Here is a 16,785-nt window from a genome sequence, read left to right on the forward strand (position 1 = left end):
ACTTTAACAAAAGGCACCAATAGAACAATATTAATAGTGTTTTACTGAGTCCCTCTCGATGTGTTTAACGTGCAGGGTCACGATGAATAATAATCAGCATGTTGTGCAGCCGGAGTTAAAGGCTGGTAAAAACATGTGTGTAGCTAATAGTTGAATTCATACTCTATGGTTTCTGTATGTTGAACTTTCTGTGTCTTATTGAAGCTGTTGTTCTGCACGTAAAGGATTTCACCTGTTTGAAGCGGATGTTCCTGCAGGATTCTTCGCACTTATTGTCACTTTGGACAAAAGCGTCGGCTGAACTGTAATGGGATGTGGGATATACAAGTATGGTTGCCATTTTTAGTTATCTTACAGTTTGAGTAATTAAGATACAATGAAGATGTGACATAAAAGAATAAAAGTTTTTATAATTTTCTGTCTAATTTAAAATAAATGTCCTTTTGGTTCTCCGTCAGCGATGTTAACTTTTCTTTCCACAAACAACTTTATTGCCTGTGTATTTAAATGTCTCTAATGTTGAAGCTTTGTTTGCTGGTGCAGGTTTTGTTCTATGTCGTCGCTCTTTATGTTCAAAAGGTCAAGAAATAGATGCAAATTTAACAAAATGGTTTGCAAAGTGGCAACTGCTCCAGTGGCGCCCGGCACAACGGACCCGTGTTCTGCCTCGCCACACATTTACATTCACACCTTCAGATACTTACACTGCAAACTGTTAACTGATTAAAGCCTCCGTGCTGAGGGGGCTGAAACATTTGTGCTTTTTCTTCACTGTAAAATGATGATCTACATAATTAGAGATCCGTCAGTATTAAAACTAAATCAGAACTTAGTTTTTAACATTTCATCGGGGGTGCAGTATTTACATTTAGTCTGTGCTGTAGTTCCATAAACAGAATTCTCATGTGCATGAATGGTGGAGAGAAGTGTCAGTTTTTATTTATAACACACATTGAACCATGAACACAGGACAGAAACAATGTCACTCTGGTCCAATAGCATCTCATATAAAGTCTGTATAAAAAGAACCATTTCAGTTCCCATCGATACTTTGGCGTCCCATTTGTCACCGGCGTAGCTTGCCTTCAATAAAACCTTTTTTCTGCCCACCCTCTTTCAAGTTTCGTTTAGTTATGTCGTCATATTCACACACGTAAGACAGAAAGGCTACAGTAGACTGTATACACAATATACATATGGATATTTTATCCACTGGACAACATGGACACAAAGACATGTTTTATCAATAAAACTAATGAAGTAGTCAATATGTTGTGTTTCAGTGCACAATGTTCAAGTACGATACGAAGGCATCTACAATGTATTGTAGAAAATTAAAAAGCAGTCGACAGTAATGAAACTCCAGTGAAATGTAGACCAGGAGAACTTCTTCTTTCATGTTTGTATTCACCAGTTAAACGCACCAGGATGACACTTTACCTCCGCCAACCCGCCAACCCGCCTACCTTCAGCTCCGTCTGATTACAGAAACGCTACAGCCCCGATGTTCATGAAACTTAGTGAAAGAGTGGATCATGGACCGAAGAAGAACCCAGTACATTTTGGGGGGATACACGCATTATGTTTCACAAACATTACAAGATAGGACATTTGTGTTGCATTCATGTGATTTCTGAATAATCAGAAGAATTAGTTCCCGACTGGAGAAATTCCGGTGACGCCCCCTCGAGTCTGAATAGCAACAGATAAACAGAAACAGATATTACAGGTTGTTTACACGCTTTGAGCAATAAAATACAGCACATCTTCCACGTGTGTGAGCTCATGAACATACCGAAGTGGGAGGAGCGACTTCCCAACTCGGGTCTGTGCTCTCACACAAAGAATAACGGGCGCTACGCTCCAGCTGTCTGAGGGGAGTCTGCATTTACATGACATTCTACTGAAAAAAGTCCAAATATTTCAGATTTGCCCAAAATCAAAGTCAAGCCCTCCGTCGTGCAGGTTGCGTTCATTCGCGTTGTCGAAGCTGTTCTTCCCGTGGATCTGTTTTAGGTGCTTGCGGAGAACAGGCTTGTGAGCGAAGACCATGTCGCAGTAGTTGCAGCGGTGTGGCTTGTCCCCACTGTGCAGGTTTAGGTGATCCAGCAAAGAACACTTTTGAGTGAAGGTCTTCCCACAGATTTTACACTGGAAGGGTTTGATGCCGGCGTGGACGCGCATGTGTCGGTGCAGGTTGCCCTTCTGCGTGAAGGTCTTGCCGCAGAGCAGGCACATGAACAGCTTGTGCATCTTGAGGTGGTTTGCGTAGTTCTCCAGCTGGCGGAAGACCCGGGTGCACTTGGGGCACTGGTGGTACCACTGCAGAGGTTTGTCGTAGCTCCTCTGGTGCACACTGTGTTTCTCTGCAGGAGGGGATGGAGGCGGAGGACTGAGCGGGTATCTGGCCACGCCAGGTGGAACCGCCGTGTCACTGCCACGACTGTCCACAGTGGAGTTGATGAGGGAGTGCTGGGGCTCAGGAGAGTGGAGGGAAGGACGTGGGCTGGTAGGGAAGTGACCAGTGATGGAGCTTTCTGCTCCGTCAGACACAGACTCCACCTTTACTATAGTGATATCACTCTCCACCACGCCTTGCTTTGGACGTTTGCCTAAGATCTGAAGAGGGGACATAGGCTGTATGATCACATCATCATCATTGTTGTCACCCCCAACCTGCACCTCCTCCTCCTCGTCCTCCTCCTGATGGACAGTTCGAACCTGAGAGCACTCTTGCTCTCTCTTGGTCTGGGAGGATGACCCCTCTTCTTTTTCCCTCCTCGTACCCACATCCACCTCCAGCTTGTGTGCAGGTTTGATAAACTTGCTGAGAGCTTGAGTGCACTGCTCCACAATGTGGCCCATTTGGAGGAAGCTGGCCACGGTGAGGTAGTGCACCAGCTCCAGCTCAGGAAACTCCAGCTGACCCGTGTAGCAGGACAGCAGCAGCTGCCGGCCCACCTCCGCCTCCTGGATCATTGAGATCTGGACCTCCCTGGAGTCCTGCTGAAGGATGAACTGGTCCCTCAAGAACGACGAGCCGGCAGGCAAACACTACCTTGTGACCGGGGGACCTCCAGCTGGTTGATGCGCACAGTGACATCGCAGAGCGGTCTCTGGTGTCGTAGGAGGTTCATTTTCTGCAGCATGGAGTCCCCAAATGGTGGCCGAAGCGGGAATTGCAGGAATCACCCCTGGTTCTGGGCCATCGTGGACCGGGCCCAGCAGCAGCCAGCGCACCTGTTCAGGACAAATACAGATATAGCGTGAATTTTATATTTTGTCTTTAAAAAGATGCGATGTGTAAGATATGGACAGAATTTTAGTTTGAAACATTCAGAATTATGAACATTATCAACAGAATGTGACGCAGAGTAACGGTGTCAAAGACGTCTCGGTGTTGTGTTGCAGAGATCTACAGAATGAGCATCTAACTGAGTAGCCCGGCCCGGCCTGTCTGGAGTAGACTTTACTTCCGTTAGCAGTTAGCTCCCTCGCCTCTGCCAACCGGGACCCAAGCCAATAAACAAACTATCAAATGTACACGGATAGTACAGCCCGGTTTAGTGGCACAGTAAACACAAAGATGGCCAACATAAACTGTAGCGAAGCCCACATGTGAAGTTTAGAAGATAGCAGTGTTGTTTTGACAGCAGTTTGTTTGCCTTTCGTATGGTCCCAGTAGTAGAGGTGACATTCTGCCCTATATTACTTTGGATCATATTTTACACATTGCACCTTTAACTGTACAGTCTTACCTGCATATACAAATACAATATATTTAGTGTAAGAATACACAACTGTAGTCTCTCCTGACATTAAACACTATATAAACTATATTTGACATTAAGCCAATACATGAACTAAAGATAATAAACTAACTATCACCACCTGCCTCAATCCACAATCATCACTATATCATCATAACAAACCTGACGCGCTCATGGATTAGTGTGACTGAGAACCAGACCTGGTTTAAAACATGTCAATTAACACGAGTAAGCGTGTCCGTCTCATAAGCTAGCTAACGTTAGTTATTCAGCGGTTAATCAAAAAACATTAGGTTTCAATATATTTTCGGAAGCACTGTCCACTCGTTCAGTTCGGCGTTTAACGACTCAAACACAGGGTAACAAAACAAATCTAATTATAGGCTAACGTTATTTAGCTAACTGTTAGCGAAGTTAACGTTAACTGGTAACCTGGTGGTGTGTAGCCTGTAAATAGGCAAAAAGATTAAATTGTGTTAAATAATGCTATAGCTGAAAGCCGAATTAACATGAAGTGATTAAAACACGTTTAAAACGATCTACTTGTTATAGTTTCACTAATGGTTTGTCGACACAAAATACATTAATGTGAAACTGTCCCAATTCTAAACGGAGATTGGCACTACTCCGAGTACACTGGACCATCAATGTTAGTTTAGCGCCATCGGTAAAGTAATGTTAACATATTGGCTTTTTCTAAAAGGAAAAATACTCTTGTGTTTCAGCAAGACAAAAAGTAATCTTCTATAAAGTGACTCTCCAGTGCAAACGTTAGCTAAAGCTATATGTAAAACAATCGATCACAACCCGCCTCCATCTTTCCATTTGGCCTACGCCTCCACTCTTTAGCTCTCAGGCCGCTAACGAGCAACACTGCAGCTGAATATCAAACTCTTTCACCATGTTGTTACTTTACCGACAGGAATAAGTGAGGTGTACCTGTTCACCCTCTGTAAACACACCCGTCAGAGATGGGTTGTCATCGGCAGGACACTGGCTCTCTGTCCGGGGATATGAACGCGCTGCTCCGGATGCGAAACCCCTTTAAAGGCCCAGTACAAAGTTTACATAATAAGATTTAAATAAGCCAACATTACGCCTCCTCTTATTAAAATCTAAACATAAGTATAATAATCATATTAAGGTAAAAAGGCCTACAAACAACAATCTTCTGTTAAGTGTTAATAACTCACATTTACAAAGGCCATAACCTGCGATCACACACACTATATGGTATTCTTTAACTAACAGACATGACCACCAAACTTCCTCAGTTCATTACTTACATTAAGGCAAGTACATTTTACATTACAAGTTTTCTGAAAGTGTATGTTTAAAAAAGCAAATGAGGCATTTTCTTATTAATGATGTGCTAAATTGCATACTTTTCTGGTACAGAAATGTAAACATTGCATAAAGCCAGATTTAAAATTCTTGTTTCATTTTGTTGACATGTTAGTCGAATGTTTTTACAGAGGGGATTTTGGATATTTCTTTGCATCACTTTGTGTCATTGGACTCAAGGATGAACTGATTAGAATTTGGTGGTCAAAGGTCAAAGGTCACTGTGACCTCACTTTTGGCCATAACTAGAGAATTCAAATGCTAATGACAATTTCACACAAATGTTTAATATGATACAAATTGTGGTGACATTTTGGACAGATTTGGATGTAAATTATACATACTATATAGATAACTATAAATATATAGTATTCCCTGGAGAGTGCCTCCGATTTTTATTGCATATGTATAAACAAATAAAAGCAAACTCTAACTGTAGTCTCTGATAATGGGAGCGTGTCAGAAGGTTTATCAAACTAAATTGAAAGTCTACACACTGGATTGCTTCTAGTTCCAAGATTCACATCCAATAATCATTCAATCATTAATTGCAGTGAAAGACAATGTTTATTATAATTATTTACAAAATGTACAAAACAAAACGTACAGATAGGAAGTCAAGACTGTAATTAAAAAACAACACAAATAAAATGACATCAGCACTTAGGAGTGGCATGTCCTCTTGAAAAACCTGGAAAAGAAGACAGAAAAAACAGGTCAATAAATTACAATTATAAGCCCTGAACTTGTGCAAAAACATCTTTCATTAGTGAAATATAACTTTCACTACATGCAGGAAACAAAACAATGTAGGAAATGCATGTATTTCATCTTTGAACTCTTAAAATGACACTAAAACTACTGGAATCACTATAACTGTTATTATATATAACAAATAATGTAATAATAAACAATAATAATATTTTTATCACATCACAGATAGGACACATCTTTTAGTGAACAACTATCAAACAATCTTAAATAAGTCATCATAAATTATAATCCTGCACAAATAAAGTCTTTCTTACATGAGAAATTCCTGGATTAAAATAATCAGTCTTTTACTTTTCTGACGTATTTTCACATCACTCACGTGAGAATATTCACGATTATTATCCCAAAACAATCAACTTATTGTGAGTTTTTATTTTTCTGCTGACCTGCGATGAAACCTAATATCGTCCCCTCCCTGTATTATATTGTATTATCTTCCGTACCAGCTGGAACTGTATCCGCACATCATGAAAAAGGCCACCAGTCCGATTAACGCCGCCGCAGACAGAGAAGAAACCCTCAGAACATACGATGTACCTGCAACAAGGAGAGACTGTGAGAGTAACTGGCAGCTGCTTCTTTTTACATTTTACAGTGCTTTATAAAATACTTTGTTATTAATAATAATAATAATAATAATAATAATAATAATAATAATAATAATAATAATAATGTAAAGAACAAATGTAGTAATAGACAAAGAATGCCATGGTTAATGTAAAAAAAGATTAAATAAGATTAAAGATATATTAAAACAAGATGTCAGAAAATGCATAACATAAGACGTCAATAATAATAATATAAATAATAATAAAATAATCAGTACCCATATTTGCAGCAGGCTGCCTTCTATCTTCAGACTGTTGTAAAATGTATTTTCCCAAAATATCTCTCAATTAATAAAATAACAAACAATGACTTTCTGATTTGAGTATTTTACCTCTTACTTCAGCCCACAGGACGCAGGAACTTTTTAAAGCCTAGGAAAGAAAACATTCAGGTAATTTAACAAGTAAACTGCAAAGTTTGATAACGTTTCTAACCCCCGGCAAAACTTATCAGTGCGTTCAAATACACATACTACCAAAATATTTATTATGTCACAACACACAGTATGAACGCAGTATGCCAAAAACACCAGGACGTCCTGAGTGCAGGGGATATATGGTGCAATGTTGTTTTTAAGACATTCAGCGAGGTTAAAATACTGTTTCTGTCAATGGAGTCCGGTGGCTTTGAGAAGGGCGTATAACATCTATTTCTCTGAATTAAAGGTTTATTTTGATCAAACCAGAGATGGTGATTGTTGGAATAGTGGAAAGACGAACAAACACAGTTTTGATGAGTTGTATTTTGTTTCTGTTGAGTTTGAATGAAGTGTGTTTTATGATGATAAGTGAGGTAAAATTACTGCTTTTGTCAATGGAGTCTGGTGGCTTTGAAGAGAGCAATTAACTGTATGTTTAGTTAGTTAATTATGATAATTGTCCAAATCCCTGTTGATTTTATTTATTATATAGTCACTTAAAGAAGCGTCACATAGCATTGCGCCGGGTGTCATGTTTCCGATAAATACCGAGACCACTTGTCCCGGAAATGACCCCACTGAAGACAAAAGTCAGATGTTAGTGTGTGACCTTTTTATACCCACCGATTTCCACTGACTGACAGCGCGTAACATGATATAATAGTTCCTGCCGTTCTCCAGTGGTGCATTGAAGAAGCCTCCATAGTCGAGTCCATCCCCGACAGTGAAGTTCATCTCTGTCCCGACATGTCGGACATCAAACTGGGCAGTGATGTATTCTGCTGAGGACTTTATTTTGGGGTTTGAGCTCGCAGGAGAGGAACAGTCAAACATCACAATCCCCTCCACAGGAAGCACAAACACCTGGTACAAACTGCAAAATGAAGAAAGAAAAATAAAGCAGGGCTGCACTGAATGTCTTTTCAAAGCTCATATTGATGTTTTCTAATGAAACTTCAAATGTCTGTTGTCATATTTTCTGACGGCATCACAAGTGTTGATTTTTTGTCATTGTGGTTGTGTAAATGTAATTATTTTGCTTTTAGATTGCTGCTAGTTGATACAGGTGTGTTTCTCCCTGATATAGAAGATAGTAAGTCTCAACAAAGCCAGGTCTTTCATTGTATCTGTTGGGCCTTAGTCTGTTTATTTATATGTTTATAGGCTATTGATGTGATTTTTGCACAATTTTTAGCCGTTTCAATAAAAAGGGAAAATCGTTTAAATTCGATTCTTGTCCTCATTAGACAATAATAGTAAAGTATAATATAAGTAACTTCAAGTTTGAAGAAAGTACAGCTCCAAATATCCTCGGGACAGACCTAGTATGCATGTGATATTATATATATATATATATATATATAATGAAATATAGCATACATGCTCGGTTGTTACCTTATTGGGTCCAGTGTGTTGGCTGATCTGCGGAGCCTCAAGGTCGGTACAGGAGTTTCAAATTCTCTGTAGTACACAGCTGGTGCTGGAGGCACTGTCAAATGTTATTGTTAGTAATAATACATTTAATTTATATGGCGCTTTTTCCAGATACTCAAAGACGCTTTACAATAGAAAAACCTTTCATACAAACAAACATACATACAAAAACGTACACACAAGAACAAACAACAAAACTAGTATAAAGAAAAATACATTATACAATTATATTGGCCCTTAATATGACAGTTATTTCATCTTATTTTTATTTCCCCATGCACATATACGGTATATGTATAGAGGTCTATATTCTTTGTGAAGCACTTAACTCCAGGTTTCAACATTTAGTCAGAGTAAATGTAAGAGTTGTCTGCACGATGGTACCTGGTAAGCTGGTGCTGGTGGTGATGCTGGCTGTGAACCTGGAGGACACTGCAGTGATGGAGATGCTGTAGTTTGTGACAGGAAGCAGGTTCAGACAGAGCTCCAGCTGGTCGGCCTTCGAGCTCACAAACTGCTTCCTCCTATCATGAAAGGACCTCTGGAAGTCTCTGGATCCCACGTACGTCACCTGGAAAGGAGTCAGAGTCACAAAACCCTCCATACACGAAGCAAAGAAAAATTCTGGTTTCTACTAGGGATGTAGAAATGTAGTAGTCTATACCAATACCAGTGAAATTCCACGGTATTCGATACCAATTAGATACCACAGTAAAAAACTAAAACAAAACAAATCCCAAGTACTTCACCATAAACTCCTTTATTACTGTTTGCATACAGGTTTTTGTTAGGAAGTTAAACAGGTCACAATTCCCTCTCTAATATCTATTTTATATTGTGTTTCTCGCCAAAAATAATGTTTTACAAGACTACATTTGAACACATCATAATAACGTTATAATTTTAATTTGTACTGAATAGAGCCTGAACGCACCATAGTGCAACTATGTAACCTCACTCCACCGGCTGCTAACAGCTAACTGCTAACTAGTAACAGCTAATTATTAACTTCTAACAGCTAACTGCTAACTGCTAACTGCTAACAGCTAACAACTAACTGCTTACTGCTAACAGCTAATTATTAACTGCTAACAGCTAACTATTAACAGCTAACTATTAACAGCTAACTTCTTACTGCTAACAGCTAATTATTAACTACTAACGGCTAACTGCTTACTGCTAACAGCTAATTATTAACAGCTAACTGTTAACTACTAACTGCTAACAGCTAATTATTAACTGCTAACAGCTAACTGATAACTACTAACAGCTAACTGCTTATTGCTAACAGCTAATTATTAACTGCTAACTACTAACAGCTAACTGCTAACTAGTAACAGGTAACTGCTAACAGCTAATTATTAACTTCTAACAGCTAACTGCTAACAGCTAATTATTAACTGCTAACAGCTAACTGCTAACTAGTAACAGCTAACTTCTTACTGCTAACAGCTAATTATTAACAGCTAACTGCTTACTGCTAACATCTAATTATTAACTACTAACGGCTAACTGCTTACTGCTAACAGCTAATTATTAACAGCTAACTGTTAACTATTAACAGCTAACTGTTAACTACTAACAGCTAACTGTTAACTACTAACAGCTAACTGTTAACAGCTAATTATTAACTGCAAACTACTAACAGCTAACTGCTTACTGCTAACAGCTAATTATTAACTGCTAACTACTAACAGCTAACTGCTAACAGCTAATTATTAACTACTAACAGCTAACTGCTAACAGCTAAGAGATAACTACTAACTGCTAATGTTAACAAGCTCTCCTGCCAATTTCCACACAGATTTGTTGTTCACAATGTAGCATTATAAGGGAATCCCTAGCATGTACCAGCAGTTGTTGTAATTTCCTGCACTTGCCAAAACAATTATGCTGTGGCCTTCTCAATGCAAAGTGATGCTAACTTTGACTTATCGGGAAATTGACAGGGGTGTAAAAAAGAACCCGGAAATTATATTTAAGGTAAAGCGGTGGTTCTCAAACCTTTCTGGTCAGGCCTCTCTTTAAAACTAGAACAAATCTGTGATTGGATCCTTTTCTTAAAAACCCTTTTTAAATGCAGAACTTTCAGGCGATGCAAATGAGAAACATTACTGGGTTTAATTACATTGATTAGAATAGGTGCAAATGTTATTTCTTTTTCTGACATTATTACATTTTCAGAAAATGATTACATTATTGGTTGCATGATAAATGCTAAACTCTTCATACACATATAACCAGAGAATAAGAACATTACTGAAATAACCGATAACAGTAACTGCAGTAAAAGCAGGATGATGATCTCACCTTGTAATCTTCAGTATCCTCCTCATACTTCTCCGCTCTCCAGCGCAGACATTTTTCTTTGAGGACACAAAGGTGACTGACAGGTGGCTTTATTTCTGTCAGAGATAAGAGAGCGATGGTACAACACATCTCCACCTTTAGCCATGTTATAAATCTCTTTACAAATGATGTTCTCATCAGTAACATCACACAAGCATCATACAAATCCAGATGCTTTTATTTTGTACCAACACATTATGTAATCTGCATTTCTTAATACATTAATACATATTAAAATGTTTTTTACAAAATGAAAGTGAAAATGTAACAATACATGCTTTATGTAATAACCAACCGAAAGGGATGTTTTAATTTATAAAAAATCGTTTTACATTATAAAAACAATGTTAATTGTTTGCATTCTAGCATGAATCATACTGACTCAAAATCCATTTTAAAAGACACAATTAGTTCAGTAGATTAAGTTTCATTGAGTAACCGTATTCTCCAGCCGTCCTAAAAATACAACTAAAATAAAATAAAAGCGACTCTCGCATATTGTAATAACAACTACAATATGTAATATGTGCCCTTTGATGGAGTGACGTTAATAACATGTTGTCCAGTTATCACATACAGTGTTGTTACAGGCCTAATGCACATTGTAACCTCGTGTGGTTTTTACTCACCGATGCATCTCAGTGTCGCTGTCTGCCACTCCCCAGAGCTGCCACACACAGACACGTTGCCGCCCCTCCAGCTGTGATGTCCACTCACACAGCGGTGGATCACGACACTCATGTTGTGCCAAACCACCTCGGATTTGGGGAGGAAGGGAGCCGGGCCACATTTAGCTAAAGGAACACAACGACACTGAGTGTTAGTTAACTGACAGCAAGTAGTGTGGGCCCTGATTATATATATGTTCCACACATATCTAGCTTTGTTTGGGTCATCAGGGGGTAAAAAGACGTCAAATAAATGACGCAACATTTAGTCAGCAGTGGATTCAGCCACAGGAATAAAAGAAAATACATCTGCAAATAATATTTCAGGTAAAACTGCCTCAAATATGGAGATTTATGTATTTTCTCTGTTTCATATCATAATAAAGTGAATATCTTTGTGTTTTTGACAGAACAACACATTTAAAGACATCACTTTGGAAACTTGGATGAACATTTTTATAACCAAACAATCAATCTAGAAAATATTTAAAATTTATCAACAATGTAAATAATCGTTATGCTCGAACACCAGCGCAACTCGGGATAATGTGAAAGAAGAAAAATATTATTCTTCACCTCAATTTACCTCAAAACCTGCAGCAAGCACACAACATAGAGCCATAACAGCAATATACAAGGGAGCATGTATTACTGACCAGATAACACAAATATATCAAACACTTGTTAAAAATAATGAATCTTCCACGGGGGAATAGATGCATGTCCGTGCGTGTCACTGTATCACTGTACCTTTGCACTGCACAGACACTTCCCCCCACTGTCCTGACAGTAAACATGTCGACATGTTATTTCCAGCCTCCTGGTAAAATCCATCCACGCACTCATACAGCAGCACACTCCCCGGTGCACCGCTGCCATCCCACAGCAGGTTAGTATGGGGGAGGGTTAGGGGGGGGCCGCAGCTTATTTCTGCACACAGACGTTAGCACAGACTGGGTGCTGTTAACAGGAAATATAACACATGCACATCCTCCAAGATGAGTAATGAGAGCAAGTAGTAAACTCTCTTTATATGTTTTCTGTGCACATAATGAAACTCTTATGTTAGCAAATAATAATTACTCAAATTAATATGCAACTTTATAGAGAATATAAGTGGCACCCTACTACATTTTCATACCTCAACTATTTACAAAGCATGGTAATACTTATATTTTAGTTGGCATTTTTGGGAAAAAGGTTTATTTGTTACCGAAAGTTATATGAAAAGATTGTTTTTGCTAGAGATGCATATTATATATTGGGCCAATAAAGGAACAGTTTTAGAAATGAGTAATTATTAGAAGGCTTTGATTGATTTTGTCTGTTATCTGACAAATTGCATTCTGTTGCTGTTGGACTGAGCCTGTGTCCTTTCTTTATGCTAAGCTAACACTGAACAGATATGAGCGTACTATCGATCTACAGAAAGCAAATATCCGTTTTTCCCAAAAATATGAAATTATTGCCTTAAATATTTTGTGCAACAAAATACTACGAATTTTCAGAAATGTAAACAGTAATTCATCAATATATCTGTCATCAAACTTTGCACCTTCACACCAAAGATCAACATCCTCCCACAGTCCACTCTCTGCACAGACTGAGGAGTTTCTCCGGCTCCTGGTGTGATATCCGTCCTCACATTGGTACAACACCACACTGCCCATGTGTGACGTGCCGTCCCAAAGCATGTTAGCATGAGCTTTAAAAACAGGCTCTTCACAACTGATTTCTACAACAAAAAGACAGCAAGTCATTGTAGATGTTGAAATGATGTTAAAGGAAGAGTTCACCCACGAAATGATCATTTATATATACATTTGTTCACTCTGCGTGTTCACTCTCGTGTTCTCACTCTGCATGTTCACTCTGTGTGTTCACTCTCGTGTTCACTCTGCGTGTTCACTCTCGTGTTCACTCTGCGTGTTCACTCTCGTGTTCACTCTGCGTGTTCTCTCTGCGTGTTCACTCTGCGTACCACCGTAGTACTAACCAATATCAAGACTTTTCTCTAACTAAGCACAGCAACATGTATTACATCATGACTTTGATTGGCGGCAGGTAACCAACACACATCATCACCTTGACAGAGCGGCGAGGCTCCGTCCCATTCTCCACTGGCGGTACAAACTAAGACACCTCCGTCTCCGACATGGACATATCCAGAGTTACACTGATAAACAACCTGCGAGCCCACAGTGGACACTTCATCCCACAGCATGACTGAATCAGGGACGAGTGCAGGAACACCACAGTCAACTTCTACAGGAGGGAAATTGTAAAATTTAATGAAAAGGAAAAATGTGCAGTTGTTACGTTTGCATGAGAAGTTTGGTTTTGTCCAGTAACCATTAGTTGTGAACACTGATATGATCTTCATTGTGATTAAATACATTACATACAATACATTTTGAGTACGTAAAAAAACAAGTTATATTGTAATGAACTCTGCGTGTTCACTCTGCGTGTTCACTCTTGTGTTCTCACTCTGCGTGTTCACTCTTGTGTTCACTCTCGTGTTCTCACTGCATGTTCACTCTCGTGCTCTCACTCTGCACGTTCACTCTGCGTGTTCACTCTTGTGTTCTCACTCTGCGTGTTCACTCTGCGTGTTCACTCTTGTGTTCTCACTCTGCGTGTTCACTCTTGTGTTCTCACTCTGCGTGTTCACTCTCGTGTTCTCACTCTGCGTGTTCACTCTTGTGTTCTCACTCTGCATGTTCACTCTCGTGTTCACTCTCGTGTTCTCACTCTGCGTGTTCACTCTGCGTGTTCTCACTCTGCGTGTTCACTCTCGTGTTCTCACTCTGCATGTTCACTCTGCGTGTTCTCACTCTGCGTGTTCACTCTCGTGTTCTCACTCTGCGTGTTCACTCTGCGTGTTCACTCTGCGTGTTTACTCTCATGTTCTCACTCTGCGTGTTCACTCTTGTGTTCTCACTCTGCATGTTCACTCTCGTGTTCTCACTCTGCGTGTTCACTCTGCGTGTTCACTCTGCGTGTTCACTCTGCGTGTTCACTCTCGTGTTCACTCTGCGTGTTCACTCTCGTGTTCACTCTCGTGTTCACTCTGCGTGTTCTCTCTGCGTGTTCACTCTGAATGTTCACTCTGCGTGTTCACTCTGCGTGTTCACTCTCGTGTTCACTCTGCGTGTTCACTCTCGTGTTCACTCTCGTGTTCACTCTGCGTGTTCTCTCTGCGTGTTCACTCTGCGTACCACTGTAGTACTAACCAATATCAAGACTTTTCTCTAACTAAGCACAGTAACATGTATTACATCATGACTTTGATTGGCGGCAGGTAACCAACACTCATCATCACCTTGACAGAGCAGCGAGGCTCCGTCCCATTCTCCACTGGCGGTACAAACTAAGACACCTCCCTCTCCGACATGGACATATCCAGAGTTACACTGATAAACAACCTGCGAGCCCACAGTGGACACTTCATCCCACAGCATGACTGAATCAGGGACGAGTGCAGGAACACCACAGTCAACTTCTACAGGAGGGAAATTGTAAAATTTAATGAAAAGGAAAAATGTGCAGTAACCATTAGTTGTGAACACTGATATGATCTTCATTGTGATTAAATACATTACATACAATACATTTTGAGTACGTAAAAAAACAAGTTATATTGCAATGAACTCTGCGTGTTCACTCTGCGTGTTCACTCTCGTGTTCTCACTCTGCGTGTTCACTCTCGTGTTCTCACTCTGCGTGTTCTCTCTGCGTGTTCACTCTCGTGTTCACTCTGCGTGTTCTCTCTGCGTGTTCACTCTGCGTTCACTCTGCGTGTTCACTCTGCGTGTTCACTCTGCGTGTTCACTCTGCGTGTTCACTCTGCGTGTTCACTCTTGTGTTCACTCTGCGTGTTCACTCTCGTGTTCACTCTGCGTGTTCACTCTGCGTGTTCACTCTCGTGTTCACTCTCATGTTCACTCTGCGTGTTCACTCTCGTGTTCACTCTCGTGTTCACTCTGCGTGTTCACTCTGCGTGTTCACTCTGCGTGTTCCCTCTGCGTGTTCACTCTGCGTGTTCTCTCTGCGTGTTCACTCTCGTGTTCACTCTGCGTGTTCACTCTGCGTGTTCACTCTGCGTGTTCACTCTATGTGTTCACTCTCGTGTTCACTCTGCGTGTTCACTCTGCGTGTTCTCTCTGCGTGTTCACTCTGCGTGTTCACTCTATGTGTTCACTCTGTGTGTTCACTCTGCGTGTTCACTCTATGTGTTCACTCTGTGTGTTCACTCTATGTGTTCACTCTCGTGTTCACTCTGCCTTTTCACTCTGCGTGTTCTCTCTGTGTGTTCACTCTGTGTGTTCACTCTGCGTGTTCACTCTATGTGTTCACTCTCGTGTTCACTAATGTGTTCACTCTCGTGTTCACTCTGCCTTTTCACTCTGCGTGTTCTCTCTGTGTGTTCACTCTGTGTGTTCACTCTGCGTGTTCACTCTATGTGTTCACTCTCGTGTTCACTAATGTGTTCACTCTCGTGTTCACTCTGCGTGTTCACTCTCGTGTTCACTCTGCGTGTTCACTCTGCGTGTTCTCTCTGCGTGTTCACTCTGCGTGTTTTTTCTGTGTGTTCACTCTGCGTGTTCACTCTGCGTGTTCTCTCTCGTGTTCACTCTCGTGTTCACTCTGCGTGTTCACTCTCGTGTTCACTCTCGTGTTCACTCTCGTGTTCACTCTCGTGTTCACTCTGCGTGTTCACTCTGCGTGTTCACTCTGTGTGTTCTCTCTGCGTGTTCACTCTATGTGTTCACTCTCGTGTTCACTCTGCGTGTTCTCTCTGTGTGTTCACTCTATGTGTTCACTCTGTGTGTTCACTCTATGTGTTCACTCTGTGTGTTCACTCTGCGTGTTCACTCTATGTGTTCACTCTCGTGTTCACTCTGCGTGTTCACTAATGTGTTCACTCTCGTGTTCACTCTGCGTGTTCACTCTCGTGTTCACTCTGCGTGTTCACTCTGCGTGTTCTCTCTCGTGTTCACTCTGCGTATTCACTCTGCGTGTTCACTCTGCGTGTTCTCTCTTGTGTTCACTCTCGTGTTCACTCTGCGTGTTCACTCTCGTGTTCACTCTGCGTGTTCACTCTCGTGTTCACTCTCGTGTTCACTCTCGTGTTCACTCTGCGTATTCACTCTGCGTGTTCTCTCTGTGTGTTCACTCTGCGTGTTCACTCTGCGTGTTCACTCTGTGTGTTCTCTCTGCGTGTTCACTCTGTGTGTCACCGTAGTACTAACCAATATCAAGACTTTTCTCTAATTTTTTATTCTTCGTTCACCGTGGACGATTGTGAGAAAAATAAACCTTTCTTCAAGAATTTTGTTTGTCACAGAACAAGTAATTTATATATTCCTTTAAAGTCAATCCTAGATACAATTCTCACATCTTGAATAAATGTTTG

At 40.4% G+C, this 16,785-nt stretch overlaps 2 protein-coding genes and 1 pseudogene across 2 annotated transcripts in view; all 3 read right to left on the reverse strand.

Moving 5' to 3' along the window:
- The window catches only part of LOC115014037 (sushi, von Willebrand factor type A, EGF and pentraxin domain-containing protein 1-like), an 88,054-nt gene that overhangs the window by 64,495 nt on the left and 6,774 nt on the right, over positions 1–16,785 (reverse strand). Inside the window, 2 exon segments of the mRNA XM_029440677.1 lie at positions 13,452–13,631; positions 14,692–14,871. Coding sequence (XP_029296537.1) covers positions 13,452–13,631; positions 14,692–14,871 — 360 coding nt within the window.
- On the reverse strand, positions 1,882–3,209 carry LOC115014053 (zinc finger and BTB domain-containing protein 26-like; annotated as a pseudogene).
- On the reverse strand, positions 5,663–12,862 carry LOC115014061 (sushi domain-containing protein 1-like). Its single transcript, XM_029440708.1, has 9 exons — positions 12,117–12,862; positions 11,328–11,492; positions 10,660–10,754; positions 8,734–8,920; positions 8,311–8,404; positions 7,540–7,789; positions 6,829–6,868; positions 6,332–6,425; positions 5,663–5,805 (listed from the first exon to the last, which is right to left on the reverse strand). Exons 1-9 carry the CDS (start codon positions 12,169–12,171, stop codon positions 5,778–5,780), a joined length of 1,008 nt encoding a protein of 335 aa, XP_029296568.1. The 5' UTR covers positions 12,172–12,862; the 3' UTR covers positions 5,663–5,777.

Source organism: Cottoperca gobio, chromosome 9 (assembly GCF_900634415.1).
Source record: "Cottoperca gobio chromosome 9, fCotGob3.1, whole genome shotgun sequence".
Classification (NCBI taxonomy): Eukaryota; Metazoa; Chordata; class Actinopteri; order Perciformes; family Bovichtidae; genus Cottoperca; species Cottoperca gobio.